At 34.1% G+C, this 18,202-nt stretch overlaps 1 protein-coding gene across 1 annotated transcript; it reads right to left on the bottom strand.

Moving 5' to 3' along the window:
* Positions 1-12,087: 12,087 nt before the first annotated feature.
* Positions 12,088-13,244, bottom strand: LOC110600571. Its single transcript, XM_021737436.1, has 3 exons — positions 13,110-13,244; positions 12,652-12,662; positions 12,088-12,520 (listed from the first exon to the last, which is right to left on the bottom strand). The coding sequence occupies exons 1-3, from the start codon at positions 13,242-13,244 to the stop codon at positions 12,088-12,090; spliced, it is 579 nt and encodes a 192-aa protein (XP_021593128.1).
* Positions 13,245-18,202: the final 4,958 nt, after the last annotated feature.

Here is an 18,202-nt window from a genome sequence, read left to right as displayed (position 1 = left end):
CCTCATCAATCTCTAAAGTGGTAAACAACACATGCCACAAGTTCAGTTCAACACAACTCAACATCTAGTATAACACACATCATGTATTAAACAGGGACTAACCAAGTCTTAGGGCCAAGCACAGCACTAAACCATAAACATAACTCTACTATACCTTACATTACATTCTCTTACCAATCAATATAATACATGTCCACACTAAAAGCTTACTAATCTATAACTATTACATAAGCTTAACCTTTGCTCTGAGACTTCCCGATCAACCTCAAACCTGCAACACTGGGGTTAGGGGAGAGGGGTGAGCTAAAAAGCCCAGTGAGTAGAAACATAGAAAACAGTTCATTAATTACATGCTCTCATGAAATGCGTCATAACACAAAGAAATCACATAACTGCATCTTGTCTGTCTCGGGGTTCATGCAAATAAATATTCCCCACGGATTGTTTTTGAGAGTTCCTTTTTGCTAGCAGCCTTTACTCTCAAGGATCGGACATGACCTCAAAATTCCCTCTGTCGGTGCCCGGCTCCCCCAAAGGAGCTCACACAGGACTTTCACATACATGACAGGGTACCTAGTCCACAGAGAGCTCACAGGGACTTTCCTATATGTACTTGTCCGGCTCTTAAAGGACTTACCCAAGACTCAATGACAGAAATGGGCTATTGAAGTCGCCTTGGTCCAAACCTCCTGAATCAACATCAAATAATGCAATGCGCCATATTCGTGAAACTAGTGCAATCAATCCTATTACATGTAATCATGATGCATGAACATGCTTTAGGCATTAGATTTTGTATATAAAAGATTAAGTTTAGTTCTACTCACCTCTAGCAGACGCTGGACTGACTCTGCAACTGCTAGCACTACTGGCCTCCTCGGTCCCTCGGGTCCGATCCTACACAGGTGGACTCGAATGAGGTGCCAAACATACTCTAAACAACTCATAAACAACTGCCCAAAAACCCCCTAGAACATCACTTAAACATGCATAGAAAACAACCTTGAAAAGGCTGGACAGGGCACTTTCGGCGGCACCTTCGGCGGCCGAACCCTCCTTTCAGAGACGAAACTCGGGCACTTTCGGCGGCACCTTCGGCGGCCGAAAGTCCCACTCCAGAGACGAAAGTCAGGCACTTTCGGCGGCCGAATCCTTCCTTCGGCGGTCGAAAGTCTGCTTTCAAGCCAAAACTCAACTTTCGGGGGCAAGGTTAGGCGGCCAATCCATGCATCCAGAGGCAGGTTCGGCGGCCGAAACCACCTTCGGCGGCCGAACCTGAGTTCTTCCCAGAAGGGTAGAACTCAGCTTCACATGCATTCAAGCCTCCCAAACCTTCCAAACACCCCAAAACAAACACCCAACTTAACCAAAACATGCATAAACCCTTAACCATGCACAAAGGAGCTTAACAACTAGATTAAACTCCAAAAACAACATCAAAACATACATAGATAGCTTATGACCCACATAGGCCAAAACCATCAAAACAACCCCTAATCTCACATACTCTCTCCCCATCATGCATACTCACTCCCACAAGTATAAACTAGCTTAAAACTTCTTCATAACATCACATAAACATACATTATCATACATTGGGCATAAAACCCACATAAACCTAAACATGCATATCTACCCATACACATACATCAAATCTCCTTAAAACTTACTTAAAACTCATTAAAACATAAAGAAAAGCAGAGATCTACACTAACCTCTTGGAGATCGAGGGTTGGTGTGACCCGAACCTTGGAGATGTGGAGGAAACTAGCTCCGGGGTCTCCAAGCTCCAAATCCTTGATCTAAGCTTGAAAACTCTTCAAAACAACAATGGAATTCATGAAAACGTGGAGGAGATGAAGAAAAACGTGAAAACGGCCAAGGGAGGACAAAAACTCACCTGAGCTCGAGAATGGGGAGAAAACTCGCCCATTTCCGATCTGAGGGCCTTTTATAGGTGGCCTGGTCGAAGACCTTCGGCGGCCTAACGTGCTCCCTAAACTCATGCATGTTCGGCGGCCGAACTTGACTTTCGGCGGCCGAACCTTGGCTCGTTCAAACAAGACTTTCGGAGGCCAAAGGCGCTCCCGAAGTCTTTCCATGTTCGGCGGCCGAACTTCACTTTCGGCGGCCGAACCTGGCAAACGCCTCCTTGGTCTTTTCTCTTCAAAACTCAATTAAAACCCTTAAAATCATTTGAAAATATTTTTAGAAAACACATTTTACCCCTCTAGAAGCCTCGGGCATCTTCAGAACTCCCGATTCCAACGGTGATTCCGCCGGAAGGTAGGGATTCCGATGCCGGAATCTAGCCGGGTATTACACATAAGGCGGGTGTCCACCAGACTCAATGACTTGTATAAACAATGATCATCTTTGCTGATTAGAATATACTGAATAATTTAATTCTCTTCTTCGATGTTAGCCCACTTTTATAAAAATTTCTAAGGCATTTTATACTAAGCTACAAGGCGGGTATTTGCTAGGCTCTATGACCGTCTATTTGCCACGTTTATAAGAAATCCTATAAGGCATTTCATACCCAAGCTACAAGGCGGGTATCCACCAAGCCTCATGTCCAGGTGTTGATCTTCTTTTGCAAATTTTTCAAATTATTTATTTTATGGGTACTAGTTAGGCCAGTGATAAGATATTATGTTCGGTTAGTGAGCCTGTTGTAGTCATTTTTTGGCAAAGACAATAATTATCATGTCCTTTGGTTGGGTGTTAACCCTTTAGCCAACTTTTTAAGAGATTATTCTTGTTTAACGATGGTTGGATGAGGGTTCTGGATAAGTACGAAGCATATAAACACTTAGAAAAAATAATGATAAGATATGCAAATATATATATATTCATTGAAGATTACAAAGGGTTATATGAGAGTAAGGATGTCTTCAGTTTTCTCCTCTCGAGTCTCTATTACATTTTCTACAGAGACTCGGCCTGTGTCTTCAATCCCCTCCTCCTCGTACTCATCCTCATCTCCCTCCTCCTCCGGAAAGATGTCATCTATTCAGGCAAAATGCTCAGAAGGAAACTGCTTCACCAGCTCCTTCTTGATCAAATCTTGGTCCTCGATGAACATCTCCCCTCCTCGGCCACCGTTTCTTAAAGTTCTACTTCCAATTCAGTAATCCTAGTGGAGGCGGCTCGATTCTCCTCAACTTGAGACTGCAGCTCCTGGACTTGGCGCTGAAGCATGGCCACTTGTTCCTCGGCTGCTTTTGCCCGATTCTCAAGGGCTAAATTTGAAGTATTTGCCTGGTCCAGGTTCGCTTGGAGCTTGTCCACCAACTCCAGTGTCTCCTCCATTGTACCCTCCACTTCCTCAAACCAAGCCTTCAGCCTCGAGCATTCCTCTTGCAAGAGACCTTTGTCTATCTCCTAGGCCCCGAACACTCGCCTCATATCCTTGTTTAGCTTCTTGTCCATGTATGCACAAAGAGCACTCTCTACCGGAGAATGGATAAAGTTGTCATAAAGATCATCCATCTCGACCTCACTCAACCGATGGCGGTCCCTGACCCTAAGAGCATCGTTGACAGTGAGGACTAAAAGACGGGGCTCCTTGAGAAGATAGATTGATTGATTCAGAGCTAGCTCTAGATGTTGGATGCCTCTAGGCCATGAGGCTCTGGTTCTAGCCTTTTCCTATGACTAGACCTCTTGAACGAGGACTGCTGCAAGATCGCCACTTATAGAAGACTCGTGCTGAGTAGGGGCTGTTGCTTCAGTTGTAGGAGAGGGTGGAGGAGGTGGAAGCATAATAATCTTTTCTGCCCTGCCAGCTCGCTTTGGAGGAGGCTGGTGTTTCCAACAACAGTTTTGCCCTTACGGACAGCACGTGCTGCCTCGATGAACTTGTTCCTTAATTTAACCATACTTGCATAAAACAAAAGGGGAGTAAGTAAGGAAATTTGAAATACAAAAAGAGTTAGAAAGATAAATACCCCACTCTCTAGCTAGGGAGGTGCTTTCTCCAAGGAAGGGAACGTTGGATGGGTGAGGAATTCGAGCCTGGCTCACCTGGAGATGGCTATGCCAAGATAAAATGGCGTTCCACACCACCATGGTGATGTCTATCTTCTAGGATGTGGCCATTATTTGGAGGAAGTCCAGAGCCTCTTCCTCACTCCTCTATGGCTAGACCCCATCCTTTCTCAACTCCACATATACGTTCTTGCTTGTTTGAAGGGGACCAAAACCCCAGACACCCGATGGTGGAGAATGAAAAATTTATTCTTTCAGCATTACAAAGATGAAGGGATCTGATCGAAGAGCTTCTGACATTTTTCCCCATTAAAGAACCAGAACTCCTCATTCTTTCGTGTACCCAGCTGGTACAGTTGGAAGAAAAGCGCAACGCTCAGCTCTATATTATTATTAAAATAAATAAATCGAAAAGCCACCAGAATCCTCCAGCTATTAGGGTACAGTTGATCGATTGATAGCTTATGAAATCAGAGGATTTCAGTGAAAAATAGGTCTATGGAAAATTGAATACTTGCCTTCAGCTGCTCCTCGTAGACCATGGTATCCTCTGCAGGGGTCTGTTCACCACGCGAATGCTTGGAGATGGAGCAAAGACACGAAATATTTCTAGAGAGATGTGGTATTGATCGTGTAAGCATTTACGTCCTTCTTAGTTAGTACGAAATGGATGTTATTAACCAAGATGCTTTCTTCTCATGAACCACCCTTAATGGAACGACGGGAGTCGGAGCACAAATTAGGCCGTCAGAGGAGAAGCTTGAGGCAGAACTTCCACCAAGGGAAGAAGAAGAAGAAAAGAAAGTATTACTATTCATTTCTATAAAAGGGAAAGCATGTAAGAATTACTTTGAAGTAAGGAAGTGTGAATGGAAAAGAGGAGTGGTTGAGTCTTTTCTAAAGCACAAATGGTAGATGAGAGTAAAAGTAGTATTTGGAGTAGAAGAAGGGTTCTTATATGGCAGTTTTGAAGGCAGGCTTTGAATGCGGCTCGAGAAACCAGATGGTTATTATTTATGATCAGGAGCAGGCAAAACGATGCAAGTGTGGGAGGCTAATCTAGACGTGCCACATGCCTGAGATCATTAAAACAACTGTCACCTTCAAATCTGAAGAATCGAAAACTAATAGGAGGCCTCTGATATAACATAATAATCGCCCAAAATAAGGCATGAGCTGGCACTCAAAGATAAGGCCACATGGCAAGGGTCTGATCAGATGATACTCGGTCCCACCGGGAGAAAAGAAGACCTAGATGCAGCAAGTTTCAACTCTCTATCAAAAACTCGCCCTCTTAACTATAGGGCAAGGCTCCATAGGAAGTTACCATTGAATAATAGAATCCAACATATCCCTATTACACCTATAAGAACGTGATCCCTTATCTACTAACCGGTGCTAGTCGGATTTCTAGGAAATTTGACAACCAACTCCACCTTCTTACAATATAAAAACTAATGAACACAGAAATCAAGGTACACATTCTTACACAACTACTCTTGAGTTCAAAACATTTTATTACACTCACCATTTCTTTCCGTTTATTGACTTAGAGGGTCGGAGTTACTGCCATAAGTACCCATCATCTCGCTTTCTTTTTCTTGCATATTGGCTACTCGCAGTGCAATTTTATTTCAACTATATCATATAGAATAAAAAAAATATCATTAAAAATTTTTAGCATTAATTGATTTTCAGAATAAAAGCATGCAAAAATATAAATATTTCAATAGTTGGATATATATTTTAGTCTTAACATTATATGCAATACTAAGTGATTTTTATACAATTCACAACTAAATAACTATGTTATCATATTTTTAAGTTCAAATAATCTATAAAACATAATTTTGAGTTATTAAAAATTTCTAAGTATAAATGGAACAAATAAGAAAAATTTAGAAATTATAAAAAAAACTTTCTTGAGAATGCTATAAACACTTTATTTGAATACTATAATATTATCTTAATATTTAATCTAGATTCTTTTATATGTGATAATTTAAAGTTAAAATTTATTTCAGTTTATAAACTTGAACCGATTATAGTTGTGTAATAAATATTAAAAATTGCAGCCATTGATATTTGGAATAGAATCTTTTATATATATATATATATATGAAATTTTTATATTCATCCTTGTCTAATACTATGCGTTATTGATATCAAAACATTAAAAAATAAAGAAAAATTATGCTAAATTATCAATATATATATGTATATATATATATATCCTTTTTAAAAATATCAAAATTATATATTGATAAATGACTAATTAGATTCCATCAGAAATTTTAATCAATATTATTTAATTAAAATGATATAAGAAAAAGATAAGTTGGAAGACAAACCGTCTTCTCGAAATTCAAAGATTGAAAAGTGAGTTTCTAATAGTTAAGAAGACTATTTATATAATAAAAAAACTCTAATGTGTAAAATTATAAAAATATCAAAAAAAATAATTAAAACGTAAAATTAACTCCTTAAATAATACAATTTTCATATCGAATTTTGTGACAGACTTGTAGCTTAGGTCCGGTTCAAATTTACCATAAAATTCAAAATTAATTATTTCGTATCATATATATATAATAAAATTATTTACTTTAGCTTACTAATTAAATAATAAAATTGTAAATATTTTTATTATTTTGGTGAATATTATGTTATATTGACATAAAATAACTGCCAATTATTATAACGATAAAAAAAGAAAAAGAAATTTATTCGTTCTACGAATTTGCAACTCGACTAATTAAGTGTGTCAATTCTTTGATTTTATCAGTGTTTTAACATGATTTATTGATAATTTTTGGTTTATATCTTATATATTATTATAAAACTATAAAGTTTTCTTTGCTTAAATTGAGTGGATAGGAGGACCTACTTAATTTTTATAATTTTTCTTCAATTTTTTTTTCTAATAATAGTGAATTTAAAAAAGGAAAAAAAAGAAGTAGTTCAGTGGCATATAATTCAAATGAGTTGTATTTTTTTCAAAAAAAAAAAAGAATTTAATTTTTATGTATATTAATTTGAGGTTGATGTAATTAACTCAAATCATTTTAGTGTGGAAATGTGATAAAATCATTTTAAATACATATTTATAGAAATATTAAAAAATTGTAAGTATAATAATAATAATAATCTTATTATTATTATTATTATAAAATCATTTTAATGTAGAATTGTGATAAAATCATTTTAAAGACATTGTTTCATAATTATGTAAATATTAAAAAATTATAATAATAATAATAATAATAATAATAATAATAATAATAATAATGGAGTGTTATGATAAGTAATTCGGTGAGTTTAGATCACGTGTCACATGTAATATTTTATTATTTTATAAATATAAAATAATTTTATATATATAAATAATATTAATTTATATTTAATTATAGTTAATTGATATAATTAGTTTTAAAAATAATGATAATCTAATCATTAAATATGTAATTTAAAAATAATGATAATCTAATCGTTTAATATGTAATTACAGTAAATGAATTTTATTTACGATAATAATTATAAAAATTTTATAATAAATATATTATTCTTGATATTTTATTTATTCTAATATTTTAAATTAAATAATATAATTATTATAAAATATTTATAATTATTACTGTAAAACTATTATCGTTGAAAGAATGAACCGTATATTTAACAATTGGATTGCTATTCTTAATTTTAATTTTAAAATTTAATTAAAATTATAGTCATGTAAACATCGAGTTAATTTATTAAAAATTTAAAGATTTAAATTAAAATATAAAATTATGCAAATATTAAATTTTTTCAGCTAATTGTCCAAAACCATATATACGTGCTATGCTATTTTCCTTCCTTTCACATTGGGAAGATTTTTTTTTTCTCTCTCAAGAATAGAATATTTCAAGTGTGGCCTTTCAGCAGTTTGAATAAGCTATTTAAAAAATTGAAAAATGATTCTGTGAGAATTTCTAATCAGAAATAAAGGTGAGAAAAATGGTCAAAACCGAATAAAATCGATGACACCTACATATATATATTCCTGAATCTCATACTTTGTCCTTAAGCATCAGACAATATCATTCATATACTTGCATTTGGTGCCTTTTAAAGCATTATATCCTCTTTAAAACAATCCACCGCAAAAGCCAACTATATATATATATATGCTTTAGCAAAAGTAGTCAACGGTTGAATCCAAAAATTAATTTATTTTTTTGCTACTATTTCAAATTTAAATAAATAATTATAAAGGCTTACATAAAAAATTACAATAGGAATAAAAAATAATAATAAAAAAAGATATTGTAAAATATTTGGATTTGCAACTAGCTTATATTTCAGCTAAAAGAATTATATTGTCAACAATTTGTGAATAAACTCGCAACCAGAGTTAAAGGTGTGTAAGAGGTTAATTAGTAGATATTTTTCGTAGGTATAAAGAGATGATTAAAATTTTTTTTATTGAAAGATTAATTCCATTAAAAGAAAGACATTATATGATAAGTTCAGAGCTAAACAACCAACTAAAAAGTTTTTGAAACACAATAAAAAATAAAAGATAAATATACAAGTCAATCCATTTAGAGACTAACAACTTAGAGTCTCTAAGTCAAAAAAAAAAAAAAAAAAAAGTCCAATACAAACTAAGGTCTAGAGACCCAATCTGACTGACTCGACTCCAGACCTAGTGTGCATCTCATGCAGCGTTGCTCTCTGCTTCTGGATAGATCAGCATCACAACTTGTAGGAGAAAAAAGAGATTCTCCACTACATTAGTCCCTAAAAGGCCATAAACAACATACTGAAGAGCTAAAGGAGAAAAGCACACAACCAAGCAAAGCTTTTTAGAAGTCAACGGGAAAGGCCAGTTAGTTAACTCTATCTATAATATATATAAATGTGTTAAAAGGAAGGGGAACATCCAAATTTAAGTAAATATCCTTCTAATTTTAATGATGAGATTATTTTAATTTTTTTAATGAGTTTAAATTAATATTGAAAGAGATTATTTTAATTTTTAAAACTATATTAATTTGAATGTTACATTATTAAATAATATCCTTATAGTTTAATTAATAAGATTGTTTTAATAGATAATTCAATTTTTTTAAAAAATTGAAACTAACTTAATTTAAATTTTATTAATTAAATTAATTATAATATTTATAATCTGTAAATTAGATTAGATCAATCCATCTTAAGACCATGACTCTATTATTACACTTACATTGATCAGTTTTTATCTTTATACTACTCTTATATATAAATACCATTAAAGAAATTGAGTTTTTCTCATAATTATTATACTTACATTGATGAGTTTTTATTTTTATATTACTTGAGATTGAAGAGATTAGATTGAAGATGTATCCGGCATAAAGCTGTATTATAATTGGTTAGACCTGCAAGGAAGAGAATGTAAAGTGGTGGTGGGTGTTTACGGCAGCCACTTTGTTATGACCCAACCTCATGGGCGAGACCGGCACTAGAATTTTGGCCGACATAGGATCCCAAAATCCATAGTAAGCCTCAAACCATATCAAACCCAAAATTTTGCCTAAAAAAAAGTCCAAAATTAAAAAATTAAATGGATAAAGTTCTGCCATAGACTGGACATACCAATAGAAAGAAAACTCACCCGACCTGTATATGAATAAAACCGAACAACTTGAAGGGCTCAGCTCATCCTCGCAATCTACACATAGCAGTTCATAAAATATGCATTAGAGCAATAGAGAGCTCAACTTATTAGGAAAAATCCAATATCACAAAATACAAATTAAGTTTGAAAGAATAATATTTACTTTCCAAGTATTAAATCCTACCGTCACTGTGGAGTTCTAGAGTTAAAGTTTAAAAATATCAAAAAAAAACATGAAATGGAAATTCTGCGAGAAAGATTTGCAGGTCAATCTTTTAAGAAAGTCCGCTTATCATTTGGAGAAAAATATTTGAACAAGGGTGATTGTTCAACTCAATAAGTATAGACATTGATTATTAATACAATTTCTATAATTATCTAATTATAATTATAATGCAACTCTACCATGTAATGGTCATAAATCACGTAGTAAAAAATAAAACACAATATTTCACACAAGAAGATGATTTGGAGCCGCTCACACACCCACACATGCACACCATTTTATACATATATATATATATATATATATATATATATATATATATATATATATATATATATATATATATATATATATATGGGAGCTGACTCCTATATAGCTCTCTTAATCCAATAGGTCCAATGAGATCAACTTAAGTCGTTTCCCTTTAATTCTACATGTGAGGGACACCGAACTCAACTTAAGCCGATATACCTCGACTTATATATTCATAAGGACCAAGCCCCAAGCGAGATTAACTCAAGTCGATCTGCCGGTCCAATCCATATCCACAAAATACTCATATACACACTCACTTACTCGGCTCCAAATTAACTCTAAAGTAACACCCATAAATAATGTCACAAATTATTTATGTAATAAATAAAGTGTCCTGATAACATAACTACATATAAATATATTCATGATGTATGTGCATGCCAAAATATTTAATAATATTAAAATTATAAAAATAATCAATATCTAACTCACAAAATGTTTTGAAATACCATAATAATAAAAAACAGACTATCAATAAAGAAATTACGAAATAAAGACTTTCCAAATCTGCGCCGAAATTTCAGCAGAGTTTTCCCTATACCTAGGATTTAACACCTTGCAAGATAATATAATTTATATTTCTCAATAGTCCAAAGGTATCATGCCTACAACACAATAATATATAATTTTTTTTAGTATTCTCAAAACAAATCAACAATAGCGAATTATAAATTTTAACTCACATTTAAAATCCTCTGCAATTCTACAAATATTAAATACATTCTAAAAAAAATCCACAAATTTTTTCTAAAGTCCTTAATTATAATATATTGTTATAGTAAACAACCTCAATCAATTATAGTCATCCTAATGTATATATATTCAATAATTTAGTAAGCTAAACATAAATATTATAATAAAATGATAAGTTGAGTTCGGGCTTACCAATGTTAATTCTAACACCTGGAATGCATCCAGCCATTTAAAAATGGTAGGAAAGACTATAATATTGACCCCTTTTGGAGGTCAATTCCGAAGCCCACATGTCCAGACTAAAATTGCAGTCCTGAGCGCTGGTAGAATTTCTCCAAAATAAAGGTATCTAAATGAAGCCCATAATACCATATGTAAGAATATAATTTTATTTTATGAAAAATGTGACTCTAAGGGCCTAAAAACTCATTGTTAAGCTTATGGGTCTCTAAAATTTTTTGGTGTCGAAAAATTATGATATTAGTATTTACACGAAGCTATCGATGAGTATAACACACTGGTGGCTTCGGATATTCGATAGGATGTTTGGTGTGGGAGAAATCTTAAAAAAAAAAGTAAAAGGGTCATAAACTTTGGATATAGCAGACAATCTTAGTATCTATGCGAAGCTTGTGAGGAGAGGAATCTAAAGAGACCAAGCTTGCTTGAAATAGTAGTCGGGAGAGGGAGAAATTAAAGGGAGAGAGACGGTAAAGAGAAGAAGAAAAAGAAAAGAAGAATAAAGAAAAATGGAGAAGAGAAGGATGTCGCGCAGAGGGAAAAAGGGTAGGGCTGGTCCGATTTGATTGGCTCGATTTGGCTAGTTCAATTCAATTAGTTCGATTCAATTGGTCCAATTCGATTAGTTTGATTCAATCAGTCTGATCCATTTTTTTCAATTTAAAATTTTATTTCTGGTCTTTTAGCTCTACCCTAGTACCGTCAAAAAATTCATGCAAGTCTGGAAAAATTTTTAGAATGTTAAAATAATTTAAAATTTTAAAATTTTAAAATTTTTACCAATAATAAAATGAAATAAGTAAATAAAATTTGGGTTGTTGTATTCTTTCTCCTTTAAAAAAAATTCGTTCTCGAATTTAAAAGAGAGTAGTTACACTAGGCCAGGTGCAAAGAATGCTAAAGGTAATATGTGAAATAAATGAGAACACTTATTTCGCATTTCTCTCTCTAACTCCCAAGTGCACTCCTCTACAGACTAGTTCCTCCATAAAACTTTGACCATAGGTATTTGTTTTGACCGAAGTTGATATATCTGATGATCCATTGTGGCTATAAGTTGCTCCTTATAAGATAAGTTCTCATTAATTTCTATTGATTCTGGTTGCAATACATGTGATGGATTAGATATGTACTTTTTCAGTATCGAAATGTGAAACACTAGATAAACTTGTGAGAATTCTAACAGTAACTCTAATCGATAAGTAACTATCCCAACTCTGTCTTTGATTTCAAAAGGACCCACATAAGGTGCCATACCAATCCTGGAATGATAACAGTTATTGTAAGCAAACTCCACCAATGGTAGTCGATCATCCCATTGGCCACCAAAATTTATGGCACACATACGAAGCATATCTTCTAATGTTTGTATAGACCTCTCAGACTGTCCATTATTTTCGGGTGGAAGGCTGTATTGAAATTTAAACGGGTGTTGAGTACCTTCTGTAGCTTCTTTCAAAACCGAGAAGTGAATTGAGGACCCCTATCTGATATTGTGGAAGCTGGAACTCCATGCAATCTAACTATCTCCTAAACATACCACTTAGCATACTGAGCAACAAAAAAGGTCATATTTACAGGTAAAAAGTGAGCTGACTTAGTCAAACAATCTATGATTACCCATATAGATTCATATCCTCTAGTAGTACGGAGTAAACCAGACATAAAATCCATAGTGATCACTTTCCATTTTCATTCTCGAATAGGTATCTCCTGTAGCTTCCCTGAAGGCCTCTGGTGTTCAAACTTCACTTTCTAACATGTTATGCATTTCGACACAAAGTCTGCAATGTCTCTTTTTATGCCATTCCATCAATATATGCCCTTTACATCATGATACATTTTTGTAGACCTAGGGTGAATAGTATAAGGAGTGTAGTATGCTTCCTGCATGATCTCATCTCTCAAGTCATCTATATTAAGCACACATATCCTTGTCCCTTACATGAGAGCACCATCACCATCAAATTCAAAGTCGCAGTCTTTACCCTGTTATACCTCTTCTATAATCTGCATCAATTGCAGGCCCCTGTATTGCAAATTTCTAATTCTATCTTTGAGGTCTAGTTGTACTCTAAAGTGTGCTAAGATTGCACCTAATACAGATATATCAATTATCAAACCCCGGTCCATTTATTCATGTAATTCTTGTATCAAAGGGCTTCTTTCTACTGTTATATGTGCAAGGCCACTCGATGATTTCCTACTCAAGGCATATTCCATTACATTAGCTTTTTCAGGGTGACACTGAATAGTACAATCATAATCCTTCAGGAGTTCTATCCATTTCTCTGCCTTAAATTTAGATTCCTTTCTTGGAAAATGTATTTCAAACTCTTACGATCAATATATATCTCACATGTCTCCCCTTAAAGATAGTGTCTCCTTATCTTTAATGCAAATATCACAGCCGCCATTTCAAGATCATAGGTGGGACAGTTTTACTCATATCTCTTCAACTGTCAAGATGCATAGGCTACCATTCTACTATTCTGTATTAAAAAAGATCCTAACCCAACTCTAGGTGCAACACAATACACTATATATCCACCTCCACTAGTTAGTAAGGTCAATACAGGAGCTGTAGTTAAACATTCTTTAACCTTCTGGAAGCTCTCTTCACAAGTACCAAACCAAACGAACTTCACATTCTTCTGTGTCAACCGGGTCAAAAGGGCTGCAGTTTTATTCTGCACAAACTGTCAATAGTACCCAGTTAAGCCTAAAAAGCTCCTTACTTTTGTGACTATTATAGGCCTTAGCTAATTAGTCATTGCCTCAATCTTCTTAAGATCAACTTGAATGCCTTCTTTAGAAACCATATGTTCTAAGAATGATATACTCTGCAATCAAAACTCACATTTAAAAAACTTGGCATACAATTGATGCTTCCTCAAAGTCTGTAAGACCATTCTCAGATGCCTAACATGGTCCTCTTCACTTTGAGAATATACCAAGATTTCATCTATGAACACAATCACAAAGTGATCTAGGAATGGTTTGAACACCCTATTCATTAGATCCATAAATGTTGCTAGTGCATTATTAAGTCCAAAACACATCACTAAGAATTTATAACGACCATATCGAGTTTGAAAACTGTCTTTGGTACATCCTCTCTCCGTATTCTCAACTGATGATAGCCTGATCATAGGTCAATCTTGGAGAATGATTGAGCCCCTTGTAGATGATAATAAATCATCAATCCGAGTAAGTGGATATTTATTCTTAACTGTCACCTTATTCAATTGTCTATAATCGATGCAAAGCCTGAAAGACCCATCTTTCTTTCTCACAAATAAAACTGGAGTATTCCAAGTTGATGTGCTCGGTCAAATAAAGCCCTTTTCTAATAACTCATGCAATTGCTCCTTCAATTCTCTAAGTTCTACTGGTGCCAACCTATATGGTGGCATAGATATGGGACTGATATCTGGTACAACATCAATGCAGAACTCAATTTTCATATCAAGGGGCAACCCTAGTATATCATCCGGAAAGACATCCAAAAATTTTCTACCCATGGAAATATTATTCACACTAAGACTTTCTAAAGATATGTCCCTCACTAATGCCAAATAATCTTGATAACCCCACTCTAACATCTTTTTAGCACTGACAACAAACACTGGGTTATAAGGCACCACATCTCTAGTGCCATCAAAACTGAACTGCTCAGTTCTAGGAATGTGGAGGATGACTTTCTTGTTCCTACAATCCAATGTGGCATAATGACTGGACAACCAATCCATTCCGAGAATGATATCAAAATTCATCATCGAAAGAGAAATCAAGTTTACAGAAAGGTCTTTATCATCCACTTTAGCTCAATAGGCTAGAAAAACTATATTGACCTCAAAAGTGTCACTCATAGGAGTAGCCACTTCTAAATAATATTCTAAACTTTTAGGAGATAACCTGGACCTTTTGGAAAAAGTTGGAGAAATAAATGAGTGTATTGTACTTAGGTCAAAATATTTATAAAATATTAAGGTGTTGCATTTAGTATTAAGTTTATAATTAAATATTTCATATCAAGAAACTTATAATTCTACTATATAACAATTCATTTTATATAATTATCTCACTTGAAACAATATTTTACAACTCTTTTTTTTAGACCACCACTCCTTATGAACCTTTGATATTTGCCGTGATTCTAACCTCATTAACCTCTAAACAAAGTACCAAAACAGAAGCTATTTGCAGCCTCCAATATAAAATATATGATGAACGATGTCTATATAATAATACAATATTCATACTGTAATATGCAGCTTACAGTATAAACATCAAGAGTATTATATAGGTTACTGTGATGCATCCTAATAGGTTATCATTGCATCCTTTTTTTTTCTTTTCTTTCAGTTTTTTTTCATGCTACACATAAATCCATATAGATTAATGTGTCATAACCAATTAATCCATTCATAAACTGTTAAAATAACACATCAATCCATACCAAGGCAGCTACACTAACAAAATGCATTTTAATGTACAAGTACATCCAACTGGGTACGCACAATATATGCTACATTTTCAACTCATCATATAAGCTCTTAGGCTACATGTCATGAGACATGGATATATCATAATAAATGTGTTAACTCAAATCTACCCATCACGTCATACAAAAAAAAATAGGTACCTTCTACAAATACAAAACCATACTACCTAACGTGTAACGTTAAAACTAGAAGTAATGAATTACAAACAAGGACGATCAACAATCCTATACTCCGCATGTGACAATCTATACACAATTTCCAAAACCTTAAAGTCTAAGCTCTGATATTAACTTTGTCACGATCCAACTTCATAGGCCGGATCGGCACTAGAACTTGGATCGGCCTAGGGCCCTCAAAGCCCGTAGTAAGCCTCAAATCACATCAAACATAATATTTAGTCCAAAAAAGCCTAAAATTAAGAAATTAAACGAAAAAAGTTTCGCCATAAACTAAACATACCAAAGGGAAGAAAACTCACCCGACCTGCACATGAATAAAACCCAACAACTTGGCAAGCTCAGCTCACCCTCACAATCCACACATAACGGTTTATAAAATATGCATTAGCACAATAGGGAGCTCAACTCACTAGGAGAAATCCAATATCACAAAATACACATTAAGTTTGAAAGAATAATACTTACTTTCCAAGTATTAAATCCTACAGTCACTACGAAGTTCTAGAGTTAATGTTTAAAAATATAAAAAAAAATGAAATGGAAAATACAGTAATCTTGTGAGAAAGATTCGCAGGTCAATCTTTCAAGGAATTTCACCCGTCATCTAGAGAATAATATTTGAATAGGGGTGAGCGTTCACCTCAATGAGTATAGACATTGATTATTAATACAATTTATATAACTGTCTAATTCTAATGCAACTCTACCATACAATAGTCACAAATCACATAGTAAAAAATAAAATATAACATTTCGCATAAGGAGATGGTTTGGAGCCAGTCACACACCCACACACGCACACCATTATACCATAGGTCTATATATATATGTGTGGGGGGGGGGGGAGCTGACCTATACATAGCTATCTTAATCCAATAGGTCCAGTGAGATCAACTCAAGCCGTTTCCTCTTAATTCCATATGTGAGGGACAACGAGCTCAATTAAAACCAATCTACCTCGACTTATATATCTATAAGGACCAAGCCCCCCAAGCGAGATTAACTCAAGCCAATTTACCCGTTCAATCCATATCCAAAAAATACCCATATACACACTCACTCACTCGGCTCCTCATTAAATCCAAAGCAACATCCATAAATAATATCACAAATTATTTATGGAATAAATAAAGTATTCCTGATAACATAACTACATATACATATATTCATTATGCATAGGCATGCTAAAATATTTAATAATATTGAAATTGTAAAAATAATCAACATCTAACTCACAGAATGTTAGAACCCATTGCCTAATGGTCCTGCTGGGAAGAATATGACTGATTCGGATTACCTATATAGAAATACCATAAAATAATAAAAAATAGACTATCAATAAAGGAATTACGAGGTAAAGACTTCCCAAATCTGTGCCGAAATTTCATCAGAGTTTCCCCTATACCCAGGATTTAACCCCCCATGCAAGACAATATAATTTATATTTCTCAATAGCCCAAAGGCCTCAGGCCCACAACACAATAATATATAACATTTTTCGAGTATTCTTAAAATAAACCAAAAATAGCGAATTATAAATTTTAACTCATATTTAAAATCCTCTATAATTCTATAAATATTGAATACATTCTAAAAAAAATTCCACACATTTTTTCTAAAGTCCTTAATTATAATATATTGCTATAGCAAACAAACTCACTCAATTATAGTCATCCTAATATATATATTCAATAATGTAGTAAGCCAAACATAAATATTATAATAAAATGATAATTTGAGTTTGGGCTTACCAATGCTAATTCGGGCATCTGGAATATGTCCAGGGTGTCTAAAAATGGTAAGAAAGATTATAATATTGACCCCTTTTGAGGGTCAGTTCTGGAGCCCACATGTTTAGACTAAAATTACAGTCCCGAGTGCTGGTAAAATTTCTTCAAAATGAAGGTACCTACATAAAGTCCATAACACTGTGGGTAAGAACATAATTTTATTTTATGAAAAACGTGACTCTAAGGGCCTGAAAACTCACTGTCAAGCTTATGGGTTTCTAAAATTTTTTAGAGTTGAAAATCTATGAGATTGGTGTCGACAGAAAGCTCTCGACGAGTATAACATGCTAGTGGCTTCAGATTTTCGATAAGATGCCTGATGGTGGAGAAATCTTAATGAGAAGGTAAAATGGTCATAAATTTCAGATACTTGATTCGTGCAAACTGAGCAACGATAGCAAATAATCTTGGTATCTATGCGAAGCTTGTGAGAAGGAAATCTAAAGAGACTAATCTTGCTTGAAATGGTGGTCAGGAGAGGGAGAAATCAAAGAGAGAGAGAGACTGTAAAGAGAAGAAGAAAAAGAAAAGAAGAAAAAGGAAAAATGGAGGAGAAGAGAAGGATGTTGCGCAGAGAGAAAAATGGTAGGGTTTGTCCAATTCAATGGTCCTAT

This window comes from Manihot esculenta, chromosome 14 (genome assembly GCF_001659605.2).
Source record: "Manihot esculenta cultivar AM560-2 chromosome 14, M.esculenta_v8, whole genome shotgun sequence".
Taxonomy (NCBI): Eukaryota; Viridiplantae; Streptophyta; class Magnoliopsida; order Malpighiales; family Euphorbiaceae; genus Manihot; species Manihot esculenta.
Note: the sequence above shows the minus strand (reverse complement) of the source record. Positions and strands in the feature narration are given on the sequence as shown.